This window comes from Phalangium opilio, unplaced genomic scaffold (assembly GCF_054372755.1).
Source record: "Phalangium opilio isolate 3A_F unplaced genomic scaffold, DU_Popi_V2 ptg000089l_1, whole genome shotgun sequence".
NCBI classification, from domain to species: Eukaryota; Metazoa; Arthropoda; class Arachnida; order Opiliones; family Phalangiidae; genus Phalangium; species Phalangium opilio.
Window position 1 is genome coordinate 5,834,977 of NW_028324194.1, and position 24,653 is coordinate 5,859,629.

The 24,653-nt window shown below is 40.5% G+C and overlaps 1 protein-coding gene across 3 annotated transcripts in view; it reads right to left on the reverse strand.

Moving 5' to 3' along the window:
* Ziz (dedicator of cytokinesis protein Ziz) overlaps window positions 1-24,653 on the reverse strand; it is a 45,251-nt gene that overhangs the window by 14,357 nt on the left and 6,241 nt on the right. The window contains exons 10-25 of one of the 3 annotated variants that reach the window (XM_089850036.1): window positions 23,641-24,024; window positions 21,171-21,424; window positions 21,027-21,112; window positions 19,912-20,105; window positions 19,673-19,840; window positions 18,076-18,242; window positions 17,921-18,008; window positions 16,205-16,543; window positions 14,914-15,099; window positions 13,922-14,314; window positions 12,014-12,218; window positions 11,767-11,948; window positions 9,031-9,208; window positions 4,161-4,394; window positions 1,538-1,685; window positions 31-146 (exon numbers count right to left, since the gene is read on the reverse strand). In XM_089850036.1, coding sequence (XP_089706162.1) covers window positions 31-146; window positions 1,538-1,685; window positions 4,161-4,394; window positions 9,031-9,208; window positions 11,767-11,948; window positions 12,014-12,218; window positions 13,922-14,314; window positions 14,914-15,099; window positions 16,205-16,543; window positions 17,921-18,008; window positions 18,076-18,242; window positions 19,673-19,840; window positions 19,912-20,105; window positions 21,027-21,112; window positions 21,171-21,424; window positions 23,641-24,024 — 3,322 coding nt within the window. Of the gene's footprint in view, window positions 1-30; window positions 147-1,537; window positions 1,686-4,097; window positions 4,395-9,030; window positions 9,209-11,766; window positions 11,949-12,013; window positions 12,219-13,921; window positions 14,315-14,913; window positions 15,100-16,204; window positions 16,544-17,920; window positions 18,009-18,075; window positions 18,243-19,672; window positions 19,841-19,911; window positions 20,106-21,026; window positions 21,113-21,170; window positions 21,425-23,640; window positions 24,025-24,653 lie in introns of all 3 variants that reach the window. The other 2 variants (XM_089850035.1, XM_089850037.1) reach the window with 2 other exon arrangements.

Consider the following 24,653-nt stretch of genomic DNA (forward strand, 5'->3'; position numbering starts at 1 on the left):
TTAATTCAAACAAGGTAGACAGACTTATACCTTCATTTAAATTTTTCACTATGTACAAAAAACAAACTAAAAGGTCTTTGACTTCGTCTTTGGTCAGTTTATCGAATCTGACAACAGATCCTTTATTGAAAGGCAAGGAATGAGATCTGAAAATATAGTGAAATAAAAAAAAATTTCTTCTGGTAACAAACTTCCAACCAACCAAACAACTTTCCAATGTACATAACAGGGCTGCCACGGAATTTTCAGAACCAAATTCCCTGACTTTTCCAGGTTTTCCCCGACCTTTTACCGATATTTTCCCCGACCTTTTTCCGATATTTTCCCCGACCTTTTTCCGATATTTTCCCCGACCTTTTTCCGATATTTTCCCCGACCTTTTTCCGATATTTTCCCCGACCTTTTTCCGAGATTTTCCCCGACCTTTTTCCGAGATTTTCCCCGACCTTTTTCCGAGATTTTCCCCGACCTTTTTCCGAGATTTTCCCCGACCTTTTTCCGAGATTTTCCCCGACCTTTTTCCGAGATTTTCCCCGACCTTTTTCCGAGATTTTCCCCGACCTTTTTCCGAGATTTTCCCCGACCTTTTTCCGAGATATTCTCAGACCTTTTTCATTGATTTTCCCAGACCTTTTTCAGAGATATTCTCAGACCTTTTTCAGAGATTTTCCCAGACCTTTTTCTGAGATTTTCCCCGACCTTTTTCTGAGATTTTCCCCGACCTTTTTCTGATATTTTCCGCGACCTTTTTCTGATATTTTCCCAGACCTTTTTCTGATATTTTCCCAGACCTTTTTCTGAGATTTTCCCCCGACCTTTTTCTGAGATTTTCCCCCGACCTTTTTCTGAGATTTTCCCCCGACCTTTTTCTGAGATTTTCCCCCGACCTTTTTCTGAGATTTTCCCCCGACCTTTTTCTGAGATTTTCCCCCGACCTTTTTCTGAGATTTTCCCCGCCTTTTTCCGATATTTTCCCCGACCTTTTTCTGAGATTTTCCCCCGACCTTTTTCTGAGATTTTCCCAGACCTTTTTCTGAGATTTTCTCCGACCTTTTTCTGATATTTTCCCCGACCTTTTTCTGATATTTTCCCCGACCTTTTTCCGATATTTTCCCCGACCCTTTTCCGATATTTTCCCCGACCTTTTTCAGAGATTTTCCCAGACCTTTTTAGTTAGTGTTCCAATGTATTTGTTACACCAAAATGAATAAGAAACATTTTTAGCTATATAACAGTCTAACAGATTTTTTTGAAGGCAATTACTTTATAAAAACAATTCTAGACAGCATTTTTAAGGATTGCTCTAGAGTTCACTCTGTGTTAAGAGAGGATTCGAGGAGAAACTTTCATTACTCTGTCAATAAAGACTTATCCTCAGAATTAATCAAATTCCCTGACTTTTCTGAAACTTTTTAAAATTCATGACTTTTCCCTGACTTTTTCGGCCCATTTTTGAATTCCCTGACTTTTCCAGGTTAACCCTGACCCGTGGCAACCCTGCATAAGCTTATTACGATTAACATATTTCAGTTTTTACCTGACATGACTCGATAACCTTGATGGAGAAGCTGAAGATGATGAAGAGGCATCTTCCTCATTCCCATCAGCAACATCTTCTTTACTAGATTTTAAAATGTGGTCCTGAGATGAGCTGTGACTCATTTTGTCGTTTTCAACTCCTCTACCTAAGATCGAACAATTTCACATTAAATTAACATCATTTATGTGCAATTTTTAACATTGAATGCAATAAAAGGACCCAAAACATCTCTACAGGAAACGTCTGTAGCACAAAATATAATAATGAAGTTTGGGTCACGTGGTTCCCCTACAAGGCGAAGGCAGGAGGCATTTGTGGGCGGGATTTATAAGTGCACTTACAAATCCCGCCCACAAAAGCCGTCGACAAGCTAAACACGGAGTTCAGAGGGAAAGACAAGTTGTAAGGGGAACCACGTGATCGGCGCTATGCTTTAAACCCAAATATTTGGTTAGAGAATAGTGTAAATTCCATGATCTATTTGAACACGCATGATTGCTAGAAATTGTGATGCCCACTAGCTTTCGCCAAGCTAAACACGGAGTTCAGAGTGAAAGACAAGTTGTAAGGGGAACCACGTGATCGGCGCTATGCTTTAAGTCCAAACATTTGGTTAGAGAATAATGTAAATTCCATGATCTATTTGAACACGCATGATTGCTAGAAATTGTGATGCCCACTAGCTTTCGCCAAGCTAAACACGGAGTTCAGAGGGAAAGACAAGTTGTAAGGGGAACCACGTGATCGGCACTATGCTTTAAACCCAAATATTTGGTTAGAGAATAGTGTAAATTCCATGATCTATTTGAACACGCATGATTGCTAGAAATTGTGATGCCCACTAGCTTTCGCCAAGCTAAACACGGAGTTCAGAGGGAAAGACAACTTGTAAGGGGAACCACGTGATCGGCGCTATGCTTTAAACCCAAATATTTGGATAGAGAATAGTGTAAATTCCATGATCTATTTGAACACGCATGATTGCTAGAAATTGTGATGCCCACTAGCTTTCGCCAAGCTAAACACGGAGTTCAGAGGGAAAGACAACTTGTAAGGGGAACCACGTGATCGGCGCTATGCTTTAAACCCAAATATTTGGTTAGAGAATAGTGTAAAATCCATGATCTATTTGAACACGCATGATTGCTAGAAATTGTTATAAGCGCTTTCACTATTAGAGCATAAATTCTTTGCCTAAGCGCGCGGTACTAATATTCGATTCCATGGGTTATATTATACCTGAAAACATTATAATGCATGAATGAAATTGACCCAAACAGCTCATGGCAAATATTACTTAATTGCATTATCACATCTTAACATACACATGAATTCAAAGCAGCTGTCATCTTCGAAATGCGTGATTCCAAGGGGAATTCAATGACTTATGGGGCAGGGTTCGAATTAAAAAACCCACGGGTTTTATCAACCATAAAAACCTCTTAATGCTTAAATTTAAACATTTTAAGAGTTATTCTACTAAAACAGTGACTTTTGAATGACATTTTCTGCAATTTACGCAACTGCTTAAGAGAAATAAACACCAATACCCGGAAAAAACCCACAAAAACCCCAGAAAAAAACCTCAAAAACCCCAGAAAAAAACCTCAAAAACCCAGAAAAAAACCTCAAAACCCAGAAAAAAACCTCAAAAACCCAGAAAAAAACCTCAAAAACCCAGAAAAAAACCTCAAAAACCCAGAAAAAAACCTCAAAAACCCAGAAAAAAACCTCAAAAACCCAGAAAAAAACCTCAAAAACCCAGAAAAAAACCTCAAAAACCCAGAAAAAACCTCAAAAACCCAGAAAAAAACCTCAAAAACCCAGAAAAAAACCTCAAAAACCCAGAAAAAAACCTCAAAAACCCAGAAAAACCCTCAAAAACCCAGAAAAAAACCTCAAAAACCCAGAAAAAAACCTCAAAAAGCCCAGTAAAAAAACCTCAAAAAACCCAGTAAAAAAACCTCAAAAACCCAGTAAAAAACCTCAAAAACCCAGTAAAAAAACCACAAAAACCCAGTAAAAACCACAAAAACCCAGAAAAAACCTCAAAAACCCAGTAAAAACCACAAAAACCCAGAAAAAACCTCAAAAACCCAGAAAAAACCTCAAAAACCCAAAAAAAAACCTCAAAAACCCAGAAAAACCTCAATAAAACCCAGAAAAATCTCAATAAAACCCAGAAAAATCTCAATAAAACCCAGAAAAGCAAGGTGGCCTGGGTATTTTAATAAAACCCGGGTTTTTTCGAACCCTGTTACGGGTTAAAAAATCCGATTCGCACAGTTCGTACAAAACCATTGTACTATGCTATTACTGAGAAGTTGAAGTGAAGCGAAAAACACTGAAATAGTTAGCAAGAAAACTGCGCGTAATGATAGACAGATAGATTTGGCAGGTGATGGCTTTGCGCATGATCAATAGCTATATTTCCCGAAATGTATGATGGGACATAAGCTTCTACAATTAAGTATACGTACGACACCGCAACTAACTAACTATCGTTGGACATAACGAATGCTGGTTAACGTATAGAATATGTAGATCTAAAATTTACCGTGTAACCGATCTATGGCTTTGGTTACTAGAGAGGATGCCCTTTGACGGTTAAAGGTTATACCTTGCTTGCCAGCAATCAGGGCCAAGTAGGTAGAATCCCTGGTGCTATATCTTATGGAACCGGGCAAGGAGCCTCCTCCACCAGCCGGTGTGGTGGTGCTCACGGTGGATAAAATGGAAATTTTACTGTCAGTTTCAATGTAAGAAGTGAAGGAAGCCGCCGCCGTGTTTCGTTTCGTATCTGGAGTCTTTTGAGAAGATACGCTTTTACAAGGAGTAGACGCGACTGAAACAGCTAAAAATAAAATTTATAGAGCCATAAATGTCTTCAAAAAACAACACGGGACAACCCAAGCCGCGCCTGACAAAGATAGAAGATAGAGCATGCGCGCTAAGATGCAACTTGCTAAACAATCCAAAAGTTGATTAAAATCTCTCGGAGTACTTTTAAGGCTCTTTCAGACGATCCAACTTTTTGACTCAGCTTGATGGGTCAACTCGAGTTGAATCAACTAGTTGGATCTTGTGAATAGACCAAAAAAGTTGGCTAGGAAAAATTAGATCTGTGATCCAATTTTTGCTGACTCAACTTTTTCATTTCATTTCTTCAGCCAATCAAAATGAATTACAAGATAAAGCCTTTATCGCGGGTTATTTCGAAAGTGCCAAGGTAGGTGGCGCTTAAAAAGTTTAGTCGTGTGAAAAGGAACGATTTACTTCACTTTTCCCTTCAAAGGTTGGGCAAGTTGATACAACTTTTTGACCCATCGAGCTGAGTCAAAAAGTTGGATCGTCTGAAAGAGCCTTTAGTTACATTACACCATAAAGTCATAAGATACGTTCCATAAGTTTGTCACGAGAGCTAGTCATGAATTGACGTGGGTCATAAATTCGAGGTAAAGGGACGCCTGGTGAAGCACTGTCAAAGGCTTAAAACAGACTAAAGGCTCTTTCAGACGATCCAACTTTTTGACTCAGCTCGATGGGTCAAGAAGTTGGATCAACTTGCCCAATCTTTGAAGGGAAAAGTGAAGTAAATCCTTCCTTTTCACACGACTAAACTTTTACCGCCAAATGGATCTTTTTAAGCGCCACCTACCTTGGCACTTACGAAATAACCCGCGAAAAAGGTTTTTTTTGTAATTCATTTTGATTGGATGAAGAAATGAACTTAAAAATTTGAGTCAGCAAAAATTGGATCACTGACCCAATTTTTCCAAGTCAACTTTTTTGGTGACTCAACTCATCCAGCGTCTATTCACACGATCCAACTAGTTGATTCAGCTCGAGTTGACCCATCAAGCTGAGTCAAAAAGTTGGATCGTCTGAAAGAGCCTTAAATAGGACTAGCATAGATGGACTGCAAAACTAACCGAGTCGTTCTCGAACTTGCTCGTATCTTATAAACTTATGATTACACCATGTTCTATGCAACAACCATATGAAGAGCTAAGACGTTAGATATTTGTCTACAACCGGTCAATGCGATAATAGAATGAAACATAAGCACATGACAGCCAGGGTAATCACATCAAAAGTTTATATATATATATATACACTTCTGTCATATTAAAGAGTCAAATGAGAAGCGTGCCGAAGATTTAAAAATTATAGTCATAAACCTATTCTGCACAAAGATGTAGAAATATAGAACAAAAAACCAGGTACCAGTAGAATAAATTAACTGTTACTGAACACAAAAGGAAACTAAATATGGTCACCAACTTGCTTCCAATTTTAATTCATTATACCAGGGATAGATGTAATTTTAGAAGTAGGAATGGCGAACAGTATTTACTTCAGTCCGACTCATAGCACCCAGTCTAGAGCCCCCTCCCTCCAACACGTAACGAAAAGTTTAAGTGATCTTATTGGCTCTGCACTTAAAACTACGTTTTGATGACGTTGCTGACGGGGACGGCGAAAAATAAGTAATTCATTCCTTTTTACCTCTGTCGCTATGACCCGCTTCTTCTTTCATACCCCCGCCTGTCCCGGAGAAGGGGGTCCGTCCGGGACTTTGACGCGCGCCCACAATACTCTGTTCTCCATTCCTACTTCTAAAATTAAATCTATCCCTGATTATACCTACTGAAATATTAACTAAATAACAGTATTCCAAACTATGCCTATGACAATTAAGCTGTAACAAGGCAAAACCTTACAGATCTAAGGTCAAGATTGCCTTAGGGCAGCCGAATTAATATTGCAATAGGAGATTATATCATGCCACTAATATTAATATTAACATTTGATGAAAGTTGCCTGTCGTTATTGCACCTTATTACTGACTTTGTGAATTAAATTTCAACAAGTTGAATATGACTAATATCAAAAACGGATTACTGTAAGAAGAACGTTGAACCTACCCATCCTCGACTACTTTGTATGTTTTGATGGGAGTGGCTTATCATTTCAAAACTCGCGCTCGCCATCTATCGGCCTTATTCTAATATATTTTTGGGCTTTAAATATAGACTGTTCAAGGCAAGTAAATAATATTTTAGACATACAAAGCAAGAAAAACCACATCAATTAAACATATTCTTAACTTTAAAAATTAATTCCACTAAATCGGAATTAAGTTATATCGCATTCATGTCCGCTTTGCTTTTTTATGACTGGCGCAATTTTCGAATGAATTAATTAACCAGGAAAATAGAGATAAGAATGACATTTTTGACCACTAGAAGTCGCTACAGACAAAGTTTGTGGTGCATACTGCCAAAATATAAGCAGACGAAGTTTCTCCATGAAGTATGCGAGGATGGTACAAGAGGTCTATGATCCGACGTCCTTATTACATTAACCCGTTTTAGCAAACATAACTACTATTTCAAAGTAAATTCAAAAGATTCCGTTTAAATCAAATCATTGTTAAGTCTCGTGAACATGATTCGAATGACATTATCATCTCCATCACTTGAACTTAGCATCCCAGATTGGATTGTTCCACATTTTTCATTAAAGCTCAGCATATGCGTTAGCGATACTAATTTTAGAAGGCATGTTGAATCTAAGACCATTAAACACAGATGAACTGAAAAAATTATAAGCTAAAACCCCGGTTCTTCTAATGGCATCGCCTGTCAGCAGCGCCCCTAGCGGGAGAATCCCGAAACTTTTCGACTCATAAGCCTTATGGTATGGCCATGGATAAAGAATGCGCATGAGGAAATTTGTTTTCACGCTATAGGATCGGCAACTCCCTATTTCGGACGACAGCTTATTCTGTATATACTCTGTTACAACATAGGTTGTCAGCACGCGCAAACCTAGATCTCTATGTAACGTAGCTTTGTACGTGCTGTCAAGAGACAAAAAACTTCAGGATCTTCAGGATTTAAAATATCCGCGAGTTTATTTAGCTCGAGTGCATGCACGGACCTCTAGGCCTTAGTTTCAAATACATGTAGTAGGCTGTAGGCGATTTCATGCGTATTTGAAACTAAGGCCTGGAGGTCCGTGCACTCGTGCTAAAAAAACTCGCGGATATTTTAAATCCTGAAGATCCTGAAGTCTTTCGTCTCTTGTCAGCACGTACAAATCTAGGTTACATAGAGACTTAGGTTTGCGCGTGCTGACAACCGATGTTGTAACAGAGTATATACAGAATAAGCTGTCGTCCGAGATAGGGAGTTGCCTATCCTGTAGAGTGAAAACAAATTTCCTCACGCGCATTCTTTATCCATGGTATGGCTGCTATGGTTTGAGTCGAAAAAGTTCCAATATTAGTCGCGGGGTGGCGCTAGAGGCGCTGCCCTAAAAGAACCACGCCCTTATCTCCATTCCATTCCAATCCATCTGTGTTTAAAGGTCTTAGGTTGAATAACAATAACAGCAAGGCGGTTGCTATGTATTCATGAATCATCAGTCCATATGATTTATTAATCTATCCAAAAAACCATTCGCCAGCTTAACAGCCAGATGGGAAACAAATTTCTATGAATGCAGCGTGTTTTGCAGTGCTAGCTCGTTTCGTGGAAAGCCTGGATTATGAAGGAAGGCCCTCTAGTGACTACTCTAGCGAAAAAAAAAACTTTTAAAGGAAAAGTTCAGATAACATAACTGATTATACCTAAAAGAACGGCCTTTTTCTAAATATAAAAGGAAATTAATATTAAATAAATAAATTATCTCTTATTACAAAATACTTAGCATTTTAAGGTTCAATTTAGAAGACGAGATTTAAACCAATGGCGGATGGCGCAGTAGTCCTTGATTATTTTTAAGACAAATTAAATGCTAATCATCATATTGTAATAAGAGATCATATATTTTATTTTTAATATTTAATTCCTTTCATATTTAGAACAAGAGGCCATTCTTTTAAGGTTAATGTTACGTTCCATAAATTTTTCCTTCAATTTTTTAAAATCTAAACTTTCCTGCATGTATTTTGTGCACACGAGGAAAACTACGGCAATCAGCACTACGTTAAATAAAGCTTATTAATCAATATGGAATTAAAACCCACTATTTTCACACCGAGACTCTGCAGCAGGTTTTTTACCGGTACTAATTGCTCTAGTCTTAGTGAGAAAAGCTAGGTACATTATAATATACAGGGCGTAAGCTAATAACTAAAGCAATGCCGCCGCACATATACCAATTAGCGGTCTTATTCCTGATCAGCGCCACCTACCCATAGCGGCGACTTTGAGAACTACTGTAATCGGCAAGCCAATCAGGTTTCGCTAAAATCTGGTGACGGGCACTCTCGGGGTCTTACCAAAAATGACGTCACCAGATTTTAGCGACATCTGGAGTGGTTGGCTTGCGTATTACAGTAGTTCTCAAAGTCGCCGCTATGGGTAGGTGGCGCTGATCAGGAATAAGACCGCTAATTTAAGCCACCAACCACCAACCACCATTTAAAATAAATAACTACCGCTAGATCAAAATAAATATGTGTGATAATTTCAACTTACATCCTGCCACCATTTCAAGACCCAAATCATCCAAGGGTGACGAGTCCTCACTGCCTTCTAAGCCAATAACGGAATAGGCTGTGGAATCCGAGTACGTAGATTGCTGAAGCCGCTGAATGTTCTCGAGAAGGATTGATATGAAGGGCAAATACAGCGTAGATAAGCGAGATTGCTGCGACTGGAAAATATTAATTAGTAAGAAATTTAATGAACATTATTCGTTTGGCATGAAGGATTTTATTCTGCAATCTATATCTATATAAATCGAAGTCCTGACTGACTGACTGACTGATTGATAATCAACGCCCAGCCCAAACCGCTTGCCCTAGATGGCTGAAAATATGCAGGAACGTTACTCATAATTAGTAGACGCGTACTAAGAAAGATTCCCCCCAATCCACCACCATCTTAATAAATGGCGCCCAGAAATGTAAAAAATCTTCTCTATGCAACAAAGTCCGCGTGTTTCAACCGATTTCGCAAATATTTAGTACACTGGTTTCCTTTAACCTATAGACGGGCTGAATGGTCTTTCGGGTTCGATTTGTTACCATCTTTTTAAATGGCGGCCAAAAACTTAAAAACCCTTCTTTATGGAATAATGTCCGCGTGAAAGTAATAAAAAATGCATCCCTAGGGGCTGACGGGCAACGCCGAGTGCCTTCGCTCCTAGGGTGCTACAAAAATATCAGTCATCAGTAAAATCTACCCATTCTTTTCTTTATATCATTTTGATGGAAGTTCTTATTACACGCGAGCGACGCCGCGGGTAACAGCAAGTACTGTCATAAAAACTCTATAGTTTGACCATTAAAAACAGATGGACTTGAATAGAGATACTATAGGGGGCATGGTTATTTTAGGGCAGCGCCTCTAGCGCCACCCCGCGACCAATATAGAAACTTTTTCGACTCAAACCATAGCAGCCATAACATAAGGCTTATGAGTCCATCTGTGTTTAATGGTCTTAGGTTAAAGCAACTGTCGGGTATTGTGACGCCCCTAACATAATAATAATAATCTAAGCTTTGTCTATGAAGGGATTTCCACTCTAAGCCTGTGGCTTGTTTACAGGTGGGTCCCTTTACAAAGCACTGAGGGTTGGTGGGTAGCCCCTATGCCACAGCTAACCGACAGCGCCTTATACTAACTATTACCGTTAACCTCTGCAAGTTTTGATGGAAAGAAGAAACCGGGTTAGACCGCGGAGGAAAACTCCTTTTAACAAGCGGGGAGAGAACTTGCAAACTCTACGCAGAAGGATTTGTTCCCAGATTTTCACCCGGTGCCACAGTCCGGGATCCCACCCGGGATCCTCTTGCTGCGAGGCGAAAGCGCTAACCGCTACGCCACCCCATTTAACACACCAAAGGCAGTGAGTGACAAATCAGAACTCGTTTATGTCGAGGGCAGAACTACAACTAGCCTTTGCTAAGCTTAGAGGGAAAGTCAACTTTACACCTCGACGCTGGTAGCATCTAGTGGCATTTGTTTAAACTAAAAACCAAATCCGTACATGACTCACTTATAGGCCTAGGCCTAGTTGCAATGGAAAACTTTCAAATAAATAAGGGATGTGCTAGGCCTAATAGTTGATTTTGAACTTTTATCTTCAATATACAATCATAAGTTTATGAGATATGTTTTTCCATAAGTTTGTAAATTCTGGTAACTTAGAAACTGGAGCTTGTCATGAAGTGAGTGAGTGAGGTAGGTCATAGATTCGAGGTAAAGCGACAGACGCCTGGTGAGGCGCTGCTATCAAAGGCTTAGTAATGCAGACTAAATAGGACCTAGATGGAACTTAGTCCTGCATACAAAATTAACCACAGAGTGTAGCCTGCAATTTTCGCTTCAGTCGTTCTCCCTCGAACTAGCTCGAGCTGTAAAGCAAGTAGTCCACTTAGCCTTGCGAAACCGTATCGTTACCATTTTAAGTACGTAACTCATCCGAAAGAGGGCGTCCATTACCTAAGTCCGAAAGCATCGTTTAAGAAACGTTATCAGATGGCGTTCTGTTCGTATTTGGATACGTGACGTGACGTTAACGATACAGTTTCACAAGGCTTAGTGGACTACTTGCTTTAGCCTTGTTGTAACGGCCACCGCCAGATGGCGCTAGGTACCGTTGTGACCCGAACTTTGACCCCGCACGTACACTAGTATTTAGTATATAAAGCCCGGTCAACCTTTAGTTAGGGGCAGTTAAGCGGCGGCATGGATTAGGAGCAGTTAGCGGGGTCCGGGTCACGGATCAGGACAACACATCCCCATACGGATAAGGGACTTTTATGTTATGAATAAAGGATATACTAATTTACGTAAAGTATTCTTTAATTATTATCTATTGGACTTAATAGCACGATGTATGCTCTACCTCGCGAAATAGCTTAAAAGTACGGATTGTAGGATTTGGCGCGTTACATTGTGAAACCGTACCGTTAACGTAACGTCACGTATCCAAATACGAACAGAACGGCATCTGATAACGTTTCTTAAACGATGCTTTCGGACTTAGGTAATGGACGCCCTCTTTCGGATGAGTTACGTACTTAAAATGGTAACGATACGGTTACGCAAGGCTAAGTGGACTACTTGCTTGAGTCTCTAGCATTACGAAGTATAGGTAGTGTCAAACTTATGGAAACAATCTTATAAACTTATGCTACAACTAACAAATTTTGAATAAATATGTGTTGTAAACGAAGTATATCATAAATAATTATATAAACTTACTTTTCCTTTATATCTGTCATCGAAAGAATGTTTCGCTAGAAGATTTCGCAGAACTTTCACGGCTATGGTCCTAATATTATGCGTACAATCGGTAATAGCATTCTTAACTTCTTGAAGCAAAATTCCCACTAGAAAATGATGACTGCAAAACTCTTCGGAAAGGAAGTATTCTTGTTCAAAATCTGAAAAAAAAATTTCAAGATTAGTCCGCGACATTTAGGAAAAGAAAGTAGTACGTATCGCGTACCTTTGTGGCTTCTGGTTAAACCTCTGGTAACTGTTCCCTTAACAAATGGTAAATTAAGAGCAATGAAGTGCTCGTGCGAGCATAGAATCTCTATGAACTCAAACTTGTACTCTTGCAAGTGACGAGAATCTCCTGGTCCAAATTTCTCGAGATAAAAGGTAATAAGACGGAAGACAAAACCTCTATCCATAAATGTCAGGCATCTCTACATTAAAAAGCAGAAATTATAAGGAATCAACTTTAATTCCAATGGCCGATGTAGTAAATAACTGATTACTAAAGGTTTAAGGGTGGTATAGTGACGTCAAAAAAGGGGCAGTGTCATTAGCTAATTCAAAAGCGGCATCTATTAATATTTTTTCAAATAAAAAAATAGACCTAATGAGAAAAAAATCTCCAACGTTCAAGCCCAGTGTTGGCCAACGTTCAAGCCCAGTGTTGGCCAACGTTCAAGCCCAGTGTTGGCCAAGGTTCAAGCCCAGTGTTGGCCAACGTTCAAGCCCAGTGTTGGCCAACGTTCAAGCCCAGTGTTGGCCAACGTTCCACCCCAGTGTTGGCCAACGTTCCACCCCAGTGTTGGCCAACGTTCAAGCCCAGTGTTGGCCAACGTTCAAGCCCAGTGTTGGCCAACGTTCAAGCCCAGTGTTGGCCAACGTTCAAGCCCAGTGTTGGCCAACGTTCCACCCCAGTGTTGGCCAACGTTCAAGCCCAGTGTTGGCCAACGTTCCACCCCAGTGTTGGCCAACGTTCCACCCCAGTGTTGGCCAACGTTCCACCCCAGTGTTGGCCAACGTTCCACCCCAGTGTTGGCCAACGTTCCACCCCAGTGTTGGCCAACGTTCAAGCTCAGTGTTGGCCAACGTTCCATCCCAGTGTTGGCCAACGTTCCACCCCAGTGTTGGCCAACGTTCCACCCCAGTGTTGGCCAACGTTCCACTCCAGTGTTGGCCAACGTTCAAGCCCAGTGTTGGCCAACGTTCCACCCCAGTGTTGGCCAACGTTCAAGCCCAGTGTTGGCCAACGTTCCACCCCAGTGTTGGCCAACGTTCCACCCCAGTGTTGGCCAACGTTCAAGCCCAGTGTTGGCCAACGTTCAAGCCCAGTGTTGGCCAACGTTCAAGCCCAGTGTTGGCCAACGTTCAAGCCCAGTGTTGGCCAACGTTCAAGCTCAGTGTTGGCCAACGTTCAAGCTCAGTGTTGGCCAACGTTCAAGCCCAGTGTTGGCCAACGTTCAAGCTCAGTGTTGGCCAACGTTCAAGCCCAGTGTTGGCCAACGTTCAAGCCCAGTGTTGGCCAACGTTCAAGCCCAGTGTTGGCCAACGTTCCACCCCAGTGTTGGCCAACGTTCAAGCCCAGTGTTGGCCAACGTTCAAGCCCAGTGTTGGCCAACGTTCCACCCCAGTGTTGGCCAACGTTCCACCCCAGTGTTGGCCAACGTTCCACCCCAGTGTTGGCCAACGTTCAAGCCCAGTGTTAGCCAACGTTCAAGCCCAGTGTTGGCCAACGTTCAAGCCCAGTGTTGGCCAACGTTCAAGCCCAGTGTTGGCCAACGTTCAAGCCCAGTGTTGGCCAACGTTCAAGCCCAGTGTTGGCCAACGTTCAAGCCCAGTGTTGGCCAATGTTCAATTATAATAGAAGGGGGAGGGCCACCGATTCGCGACAAGGAGGGTGGTGAACTTTGGACTCGGTTACTGTAGTCTATTTAATTGTTATACTCTCTCGGAGAACTTATTAATATATGAGACAAGTCCGACGGTTGTTTTTGGAACAGGTCAAAAAATAATATAATAGAACCAAAAATCCCGACTAAATTTTACATCTTATCATCTGGGGTCAGGATCAGGGGTCCCCGTACGAACACTATTAACAGCAGACCCTAATCAGAATTGAATTGACTATAGAACAAACCTTTAAAAAGTGCGCTAGGCTGTTATTTGCTTTTCTGGTCTCAGTTGGAAGCTCCCTATGTTTTTGAATAATGTGAGGAGCAAAGGCTTGAAGTAAATTTTCAACGCGAAACTGAAAATCCGGGGGAAATCTTTCATGTCGATGCATTTTAATTCGATCAGTCGAAATCAAATGAAGGGCCATGGCTTTAACGATAATTTGGAAAAAGAACCACGAATGTTGAAGCAGTTTCGTCACCACTAGAAAATCAGTGGTAGCTGGACGCAAGGTAGAGGTAAGAGCTTTGGTCAAAGCTTCGTGAACAGTGTTACTGGAGGAACCACCGTTCATCGATGAAATATGAGGATACTTAGAATTAGAGACATCATTTTGTTCTTCTGGACAAAAAACGTACTAGAGAAATTGCCAGAAATTTATATAAATTGTTGGCAAGGCTTAGTCACTCTAACCTAAGACCATTCAACACAGATGGACTGGAAAAATTGTAAGCTAAAACTGTCCTCGTTCTTCTAATGGCATCGCCAGTCAGCAGCGCCCTAGCGGTAGAGTCCCGAAACATTTCGACTCATAAGCCTTTATGTTATGGCTATGCTTTGAGTCGAAAAAGTTTCAATATTTGTCGCAACGTGGCGCTGCCCTAAAATAACAACGTGCCGTATCTCCATTCAAGTCCATCTGTGTTTAACGGTCTTAGGTCGATGTTATCCAAGATAATTAAATACAGATGGACTGGAAAAATTATAAGCTAAACTGTCCCCGTTCTCCAAATGGCATCGCCTGTCAGCAGCGCCCCTAGCGGCAGAGTCCTGAAACATTTCGACTCATAAGCCTTTACTATGTTATGGCTATGGTATGAGTCGAAAAAGTTTCAATGTTGGTCGCTGTGTGGCGCTAGAGAGGCGCTGCCCTAAAAGAACCACGCCCCCTATCTCCGTTCAAGTCCATCTGTGTTTAATGGTCTTAGCTGTAAGGTGTTAAAAAGGCGTAAAAACCTGAATGTAAGAAAATAGAAGATTGGATTTTCCAACATCGTTAACAGTATGCAATATATGGACCAGGACTCTGACTGTATTTAAGGCAACATCTTCAGATTGTTCATTTGTTAAAAGGCGAAACAAAACGTTCAAAATAGTTGGTAGAAACGATATCAAAGTGCTAACGTCTACAGCGTGGAGGGCCTGCGTACAAAAATACACCCAATCAGAAAACTCTCAAAAACAGAAAAATAAGTTTCATTGGCTCTATACTTGTAACTAAAGCAAAGCGCGGGTCACGTGGTTCCCCTACAAGATGACTTTCCTTAGGAACTCCAGTTTTAGCTTTGCTGGGAAGGATTTGTGGGCGGGATTTATAAATACACTTATAAACCCGGCCCATTAGCCTTCGATAAGCTAAACCCGGAGTTCAGGAGTAAAGTCAACTTAGAGGGGAACCACGTGATATTTTTTAGACTAGTCCTTGGGACCAGTGACCCCCTAGTTTCCTAAATAATAAACTGGTCTCTGGACTGGTCCCCGCCACCTTTGTTCTCCCATAGATTTGCAATTAATAAACTGGTCCCGACTCCTGAGGACCAGTAACCCCCACTTATTGAATTAAGAAACTAGTCCAAGCAATTAATAAACTGGTCCCTAGGACCAGTAACTCCTCACCTTTTGAATTAAAAAACTAGTCCAAGCAATTAATAAACTGGTCCCTAGGACCAGTAACTCCTCACTTTTTGAATTAAAAAACTAGTCCAAGCAATTAATAAACTGGTCCCTAGGACCAGTAACTCCTCACTTTTTGAATTAAAAAACTAGTCCAAGCAATTAATAAACTGGTCCCAAGGACCAGTAACTCCTCACTTTATGAATTAAAAAACTAGTCCAAGCAATTAATAAACTGGTCCCTAGGACCAGTAACCCCTCACTTTTTGAATTAAAAAACTAGTCCAAGCAATTAATAAACTGGTCCCAAGGACCAGTAACTCCTCACTTTATGAATTAAAAAACTAGTCCAAGCAATTAATAAACTGGTCCCTTGGACCAGTAACCCCTCACTTCTTGTATTAAAAAACTAGTCCACGGAATTAATAAACTGTTCCCTAGGACCAGAGGAAGTGTGCTATTTCCCAGACTGCCAATGACAACTTTCCACAATATGACACCAATAAGTAAGGACTAAAGTCCCGCGCACGCGCATATCATCGAAACTAACATCTGCGTATTCCCAAAATTAACTTCTAAGTGAAGACATTTCCGACAAAATCTCTACAAATTCAGTTTGAAAAATCTTACTTACTTTCAAAAGTGTACTAGTTTCATTTTCCCTAAAAGCGATGGAAGAATTGTTTATGGTGATTGGTTGTTCACTAGAGGAAGTGGAGGAACTGGTCGAATTGGCACTATCTCTACTTGAGGAGGAAGGAAGGGTTTGACGCTTTTTCACATCAGTGTCGGAGGAGCTTTGCGAGGAATTTGAAAGAAGGGGAAATATTTGTTTCGTTTCAAAGACTTTCTGGCAATGATTGAAAAAATTATGTAGATGAGCATCCGCCGTGTAGACAGTAGAAACGAGTTCAAATCCAACTTTGAACACTTCTTTACCGCCATCCACCCATCGAACTTCCGGGCCTGAAAACTAAAGAAAACCAATTTACCTACGATTAGGCGCATCAAACAAGAATCCCGTGACCACCACCATGTGCTTAAAGAGACAGTCGGCGAGGTTTAGTAACGATCTAGAACGCTAGATGGCGCTCGTGTCGGGGGCGTCATGAAACGATCTAGAACGGTAGATGGCGCTCGCGTCGGGGTAACCATGAAATGATCTAGGACGCTAGATGGCGCTCGCATCGGGGCCACTATGAAACGATCTAGAACGCTAAATGGCGCTCGCATAGGGGCGGTGGCGTAAATTTGAGAAAGGACCATACCCTAAGAGTGGATAAATTGCGTCACACGTGGGCTACTTCAAAGACTACTTGACAGTTTGTAGCGGATGCGCTACTGAGCCTTCACAATCACACTTAGCTAAGCTTATGTCCGGCTTCCCTTGCTCTCTAATCTTGAGTTTTATATATTACGACTATTTTAACCTCATCATAGATTAGTTGAACACTAGGTGGCGTCTCATATTGTACCTTTGGTGAGCGCCCCCTATATTGAGCCAGGCCTATTGCTAGAGCTATATAAAGTCAGATCAGCTGTGCTTTAGAGTCAGTGTACAGTCAGTGTACAGTATCATCTTGGTGCAGTCTGTTTCATAAGTCATTTTGATAGTATCTGGATAGAGTGGCAGTCTATCCAGGATAGTTGTTGGTGTTAGGAGAGAGTTAGTTAGCTAGTGCGGTAGGCCTTAGGCCGTATTCACCATCTAAGCTAAGACCTGTTTAGATGTAGGGTAGATTGACCTTCTACGAGGCAATCCAGTGATCAAGTCCGTAATGACTAGTTTCCGCACGTTAACTCTCTCTGTTCGTGCCATCACTTCAGTAGGCCTAAGATGGAACTCAACTGGCTCTACTTCAACCCTAGTAAGTGTTGCTTCTTTTAGCTACCTCCGAAAGGCACACCCCTAGTCTGGCGCTCTCGCTACCCATCCTATCACTCTCATTGTAATTAGCATTATCATTTATTTATTGTTATTTATTTACTTAATTATATTGTAACCAGTACTAACCCAAGAACCTAATAAAAGAGTTCAAATATATATTACTATTGGTTTTGAGCTCATTGTTTCACTCTGTAACCTCGCTTTGACAGCAAATCGGTTACAAGTTAAAAAGAAGTGCTAAGCCTAACTATATCCCAAAAACCCAGCGCCAGATGGCGCTCGCTAACTTATCTGTGACGTTTATCGGGTTAATACGCGCGTACGCGGGATTTTTAAAAAACAAGATGCCTGGGCTAAGAAAGGTATTCGGAAAGGCCTACTGCAAGTTTTTACGCCTAGGTGGCAGCACATTTGGAGCTATACACGATATTTTCACGAAAGGGGGCGCTTTAATATAATTACCCCTTTATTCAGGCCTAAAGGCTGATGTGAAAGATAACCAGACGGAAGATGGGCAGCAACTGGAAGGCACTTTTCTTCAATCTGTAATCTAATCAATTTTACAAATTTAATCAAACAAGATTAATTATGGTAATAAGATTAATTAATTTGAATACCTTCCAATTTTGTGAATGAGAAGTGGCATCCAAGCGTAACCTACTGGATTTTCCACGGGAAGATCAGCTTTCTTTTTTGGTCCCTTTGGTGGCTCGCAACTTATGTGATAAAACGTGAACAGCAAGTGATGCTGTTCCGTCACGTGACACGGTAGCAAAATCTTTACCTGATTTAAACAAAAATGATCAGAGTTAATAGAAGAGGGTTTACTAGTGGAGAGTATTAGGGTGAACTATTCGCGAGTATTATCCCTAACTATTCACGAGCATTAAGCCTAACTATTCGCGAGTATAAGGCTTAACTATTCGCGAGTATAAGGCTTAACTATTCGCGAGTATAAGGCTTAACTATTCGCGAGTATAAGGCTTAACTATTCGCGAGTATAAGGCTTAACTATTCGCGAGTATAAGGCTTAACTATTCGCGAGTATAAGGCTTAACTATTCGCGAGTATAAGGCTTAACTATTCGCGAGTATAAGGCCTGAACTATTCGCGAGTATAAGGCTTGAACTATTCGCGAGTATAAGGCTTGAACTATTCGCGAGTATAAGGCTTGAACTATTCGCGAGTATAAGGCTTGAACTATTCGCGAGTATAAGGCTTAACTATTCGCGAGTATAAGGCTTAACTATTAGCGAGTATAAGGCTTAACTATTCGCGAGTATAAGGCTTAACTATTCGCGAGTATAAGGCTTAACTATTCGCGAGTATAAGGCCTGAACTATTCGCGAGTATAAGGCTTGAACTATTCGCGAGTATAAGGCTTGAACTATTCGCGAGTATAAGGCTTGAACTATTCGCGAGTATAAGGCTTGAACTATTCGCGAGTATAAGGCTTAACTATTCGCGAGTATAAGGCTTAACTATTCGCGAGTATAAGGCTTAACTATTCGCGAGTATAAGGCTTAACTATTCGCGAGTATAAGGCTTAACTATTCGCGAGAATAAGGCTTAACTATTCGCGAGAATAAGGCTTAACTATTCGCGAGAATAAGGCTTAACTATTCGCGAGAATAAGGCTTAACTATTCGCGAGTATTAGCCTGAACTATTCGCGAGTATTAGCCTTAAATTATTCGCGAGTATAAGCCTGAACTATTCGCGAGTATTGGGCCTAACTATTCGCGAGTATAAGGCTTAACTATTCGCGAGTATTGGGCCTAACTATTCGCGAGTATTGGGCCTAACTTTCCGCGAGTATTGGGCCTAACTTTCCGCGAGTATAAGGCCTAACTTTCCGCGAGTATAAGGCTTAACTATTCGCGAGCATAAGGCTTAACTATTCGCGAGTATAAGGTTTAACTATTCGCGAGTATAAGGCTTAACTACTCGCGAGTACAAGGCTTAAATACTCGCGAGTACAAGGCTTAAATACTCGCGAGTACAAGGCTTAAATACTCGCGAGTACAAGGCTTAAATACTCGCGAGTACAAGGCTTAAATACTCACGAGTATAAGGTTTAAATACTCTCGAGTATAAGGTTTAAATACTCACGAGTATAAGGCTTAACTATTCGCGAATATTAGGCTTCGGTTCGATACCGAAAAAGTGGTATTCGCACACCTCTACAAAAATACATAGCAAAATTGTATCTAACCTCTTCGTAAAAATCCGGAGCTGAATTATGATGAGTAACAGCGGTTATCGCTTGGAAACTCAAGGGTTCATTTACATCATGACCAGGCCTCGCAAAAATTCTTTGCAGAGGCTTAGAGTGTTCATCGTCGCGATTTCGTAGCTCAATAATGCAAGCAATATTTCGAGCCTGTAGTAAATATAACGTTACTACGTCAATAAGTCGACACTTGCGCGTAAAATGGCAATTAAGTAAGTTACTTTAGCGAAAGTTTTTTGCGTGTCATATTTCAGGCTCTTAGGAAAAACGTATAGCAAATTGGTGTAACAAGTAAATGGATAGCTTTGAGTCGGACAGTCCTTAGGAGGCGAGAAGCAAGCGATTTCCCTGGTTGCTTCGTGGGTTGGAGGCATTGGAAAAGGAGCCAATGGAATCAAAGACGCCGTTAAAGTATCTAGACACACGAAATTGAACAAAGTTTAAAATTGTTTTAAACTAAGAAGATGCGACATAATTGAACCCCAAGACCATTAAACACTGCAGATGGACTGGAATGGAGATACTGGGCATGGTTCTTTTAGGGCAGCGCCTCTCTAGCGCCACCCCGCGACCAATATTGACACTTTTTCCACTCAAAGCAATGCCATAACGTAACGTTTATACAACAAACCTGGAAAAGATTTCCAGGTTTTTCCCCACATACTTCCCTGAATTTTCCAGGTTTTTCCCATATATGGAGTATCCTATGGAGCAAATGTTAACGAAGGAGGAAGGGGGGGGCAAATAGGACTATTACATAATCAAAGGAGATCCCCGTATCTCTAATATAACTACAGTTATGAGCCTCCAAAGTATACTGTAATTTTAATCCTATGGAGGGGATGTTTATGAACATTTTGCTCAATTAATAGGCCCCTGTTTGACCCAAATTTCCCTGAATCTTACTAAAACTTCGAAATTTCCTTGAATCTTACTAAAAATTCGAAATTTCCCTGAATCTTACTAAAAATTCGAAATTCCCCTGAATCTTACTAAAAATTCGAAATTTCGCTGAATCTTACTAAAAATTCGAAATTTCCCTGAATCTTACTAAAAATTCGAAATTTCCCTGAATCTTACTAAAAATTCGAAATTTCCCTGAATCTTACTAAATATTCGAAATTCCCCTGAATCTTACTAAAAATTCGAAATTTCCCTGAGGTTTTAGTCAACTATTTATTTTCCTGATTTTCCAGGTTTGTATGAACCCTGGTGAGTCGAATTAAGTTTCGGCTAGGGGCGCTGCTGACAGGCGATGCCATTAGAAGAACGGGGACAGTTTTACCTCATAATGTTTCCAGTCCATCTGCGTTTAATGTTCTTAGTTCAAACTCACTTGGTACTGTTAAAGTAGAGTCAAGAATTTTCAATGATATTTTCAGTGACCCCGGAATTACTACTAAATTCTTCAATTTTTCAGGTCTGGTAAAATGCGAGCCATTATTTCGCGAACTTTTAGTTTAAACCGCTGTAAATGTACCTTCGATGTTCGGCCAGGAATCTGGCCAGATCTTCATCAGAAAGTTTATTGGGCTCTTGTCGATATATTCTGCTAAAAACCGGAGTTGTGTCCAGCTCTCCCGAGAATCTTTTGAAGAGCGGACGAGCGGCCCAAGCAAATGGCATTCGATAATGACCAAGCCTTTGGCAACATTGTTTAACATGCTTCTGAAGTTTGCCACAAAGTCTTACATCTCCAGCGTACGCGTTTGGTCTAAGATACGCTTCCGCAGCCTAAATTTAAGCGCGTTAAATTTATCAGACAGAGTTCCGGCAAAAACGATATGAAAATTAAGACAAAATATAGGATAATATAGGACCAGTCACGAAATGAAGGGATAATATAGGACCAGTCACGAAATGAAGGGATAATATAGGACCAGTCACGAAATTAAGGGATAATATAAGACCAGTCACGAAATTAAGGGATAATATAGGACCAGTCACGAAATTATGGGATAATATAGGACCAGTCACGAAATTATGGGATAATATCGGACCAGTCACGAAATTATATGACAATATCGGACCAGTCACGAATTTATAGGACAATATAGGACCAGTCACGAAATTATGGGATAATATCGGACCAGTCACGAAATTATATGACAATATCGGACCAGTCACGAATTTATAGGACAATATAGGACCAGTCACGAAATTACGGGATAATATAGGACCAGTCACGAAATTATGGGATAATATAGGACCAGTCACCAAATTATAGGATAATACTGGACCAGTCACGAAATTATATGACAATATAGGACCAGTCACGAAATTATGGGACAATATAGGACCAGTCACGAAATTATATGACAATATAGGACCAGTCACGAAATTATATGACAATATAGGACCAGTCACGAAATTATAAGAATTATAGGACCACTGAAACAATTAAGGCTTCTTTATGGAGTACTTTTAACTTAAATTAAATAAAGAAAACTAGGGATGCACCGATATGGGTACAGCCGATATATCGGCCGGCCGATATATCGGAAATTCGTAGCCGATATATCGGCCGATATTATCGGCCCATAAAAAAGTAATATTTCTCAATGAATATCGTTTCCAAGAGTAGAATCGACATTATTTAGGACCATTTACGTTTTTCCTTTGTTTTATTTGAGACATGTTTCACATCTCTTTCGTTTAATGTGGTACCGCTACATATTTTAGCCTAAAGGTCCGTCCACACTGAGCTTCGCTTTACCACGCGCCACTTCGCGTTGCTTTTGACAAGCGCGCCGCGATTCAGTGCAACGCGAACAATTTGCTTCGCTGTTCCGACTGAATGCAACCCAATACTAAGCGCAATTGTGACGTCATAGCAAACATGGCGGATAATAAGGCATGTAGGTTGGTAAAACTGGCTAGTGTAGCATAAATTTTAACTAGGAGACGACGTAGGAAACATAAACGAAGTATTTGGGTTTGAGATGTTTTCAGGATAGATTTGTTGATGGAGATTTTCATAATTGGATCCCCAAAGTGCTCTTGGCCTATGAAATCAAACATGATACTCTATTCCTGAAATATATGCGCCTGTATCCAATTCAATTCGAGTTTTTGCCATTGGTTACTCCTCTTCTTGAAAAATGCACCTCAAATTTCAGAGAGCTTTGGATTGTCTCTTCCCAGAGTAATTAAATATCCTTCAAAATCGGAAGTCTCTGGACAGTTCGACATTTCAAATGCCTGAACTAGTCTACAGGTTGGCTTTCCTTTCCTCTGATTGGTTTTCACTTGGTGCTTGCTAATCGGGACGCGAAAGTTTTTCGCTACTAGTCTATTCCTTCGCGCCCTGTAGCGTTCGACGTGCAACGCGAAGAAAAATGTTTTTGCTGCCAGTGTGGATAACGTTACGAACGCAAAACCGAGCAAAGCAACGCAAAGCGACGCGAAATAGCTCAGTGTGGACGGCCCTTTAACCCCTTTCCTTAAAAAGTGGTGTAGTCTAATTTGGTTTTTAGTAAAAATACAGCTCCGTTCTTTGTTCAACAAGAAGTAGCGTTATAAGCAAAATTTTGGACCACAAGTGAAAAGTTCAAAGTGTACATTAGTGACACGTACCAAACGCATTAGAGAACGTCAGTGTCGACTTCGATTGTTTGTGGGAGGTATGGGAAACTAGGGAAATTACTTACTCATAGTCGTGAACAACGGGATAAAACTGAGATTCTGGAAAACATTGCATTTTTAAAGGGAAATTTTAAATTTGGGGAATAAATTAGTTGTGATATGTTTCAGTTAGTATTCATTGAGTACCTTATGTCTTGTCAAATTTTTCCCTGAAATATCGGTTTACATGAAGCCGATATTGGCCGATACCGATATGAAAAAAATAGGCCGATATATCGGCCGATATACCGATAACCGATATATCGGTGCATCCCTAAAGAAAACCGACAGAACCAGTTCAGGAACTGAACTAAAAACAAACATACCTGAAGAATTCCGCCTTGTAGAACTTTCTCAATTCGAACCACCAAATACAAATCCGGGTCTTCTTTAGCTAAGTTTAAAATGGCTTGCTTGGGGGTAGAGAGCCATCCATCTTGGGCCAGATTTGATAAGTGATACAAAGGATCTATGCTGTCTCTCTTTGATTCTTTAACGGGTGATGATATGGGGGTCATGGTGCTTTGAAAGTGTTCACCGGAACTACCATTGCTGTTGCTGTTAAATGACTTCCGTTTTGATGAGATATAGGAGGGTTTCGGAAGCCAAATCCTAACATGCGGATGATTGACATCAAATCTGAATTCCTCAGATACTTTTCGTCCAGTTTTGATGTCAAAAATGGCCAAAGTAGCGATGTAAGGTTCCACCTGCAATGAAATCACAGTAGACTCATTTTAAGATATTTTTAAAATCCGCCATCTAGCGTTCTAGATCGTTTCATGGTCGCCCCGACGCGAGCGCCATCTAGCGTTTGGGCTTAAATAGTTCCAGTATCAGGGTTCATACAAATTTCCCTGAGATTTCAAGGTTTTTCCCCATATACTTCCCTGAATTTTCCAGGTTTTCCCCATATATGGAGTATCCTATGGAGCAAATGTTAACGAAGGAGGAGGGGGGGGGGCAAATAGGACTATAACATACTCAAAGGATATCCCCGTATCTCTAATAGAACCAGAGTTATGAGCCTCCAAAGTTGGGTGTAATGTTAATACTATGGAGGGAATGTTCACGAACATTTTGCTTAATTACTCGGCCCCTGTTTGACGCAAATTTCCCCGATTTCCCTGAATTTTACTAAAATTTCTAAATTTCCCTGAATTTTACTAAAAATTCTAAATTTCCCTGAATTTTACTAAAATTTCTAAATTTCCCTGAATTTTACTAAAATTTCTAAATTTCCCTGAATTTTACTAAAATTTCTAAATTTCCCTGAATTTTACTAAAATTTCTAAATTTCCCTGAATTTTACTAAAATTTCTAAATTTCCCTGAATTTT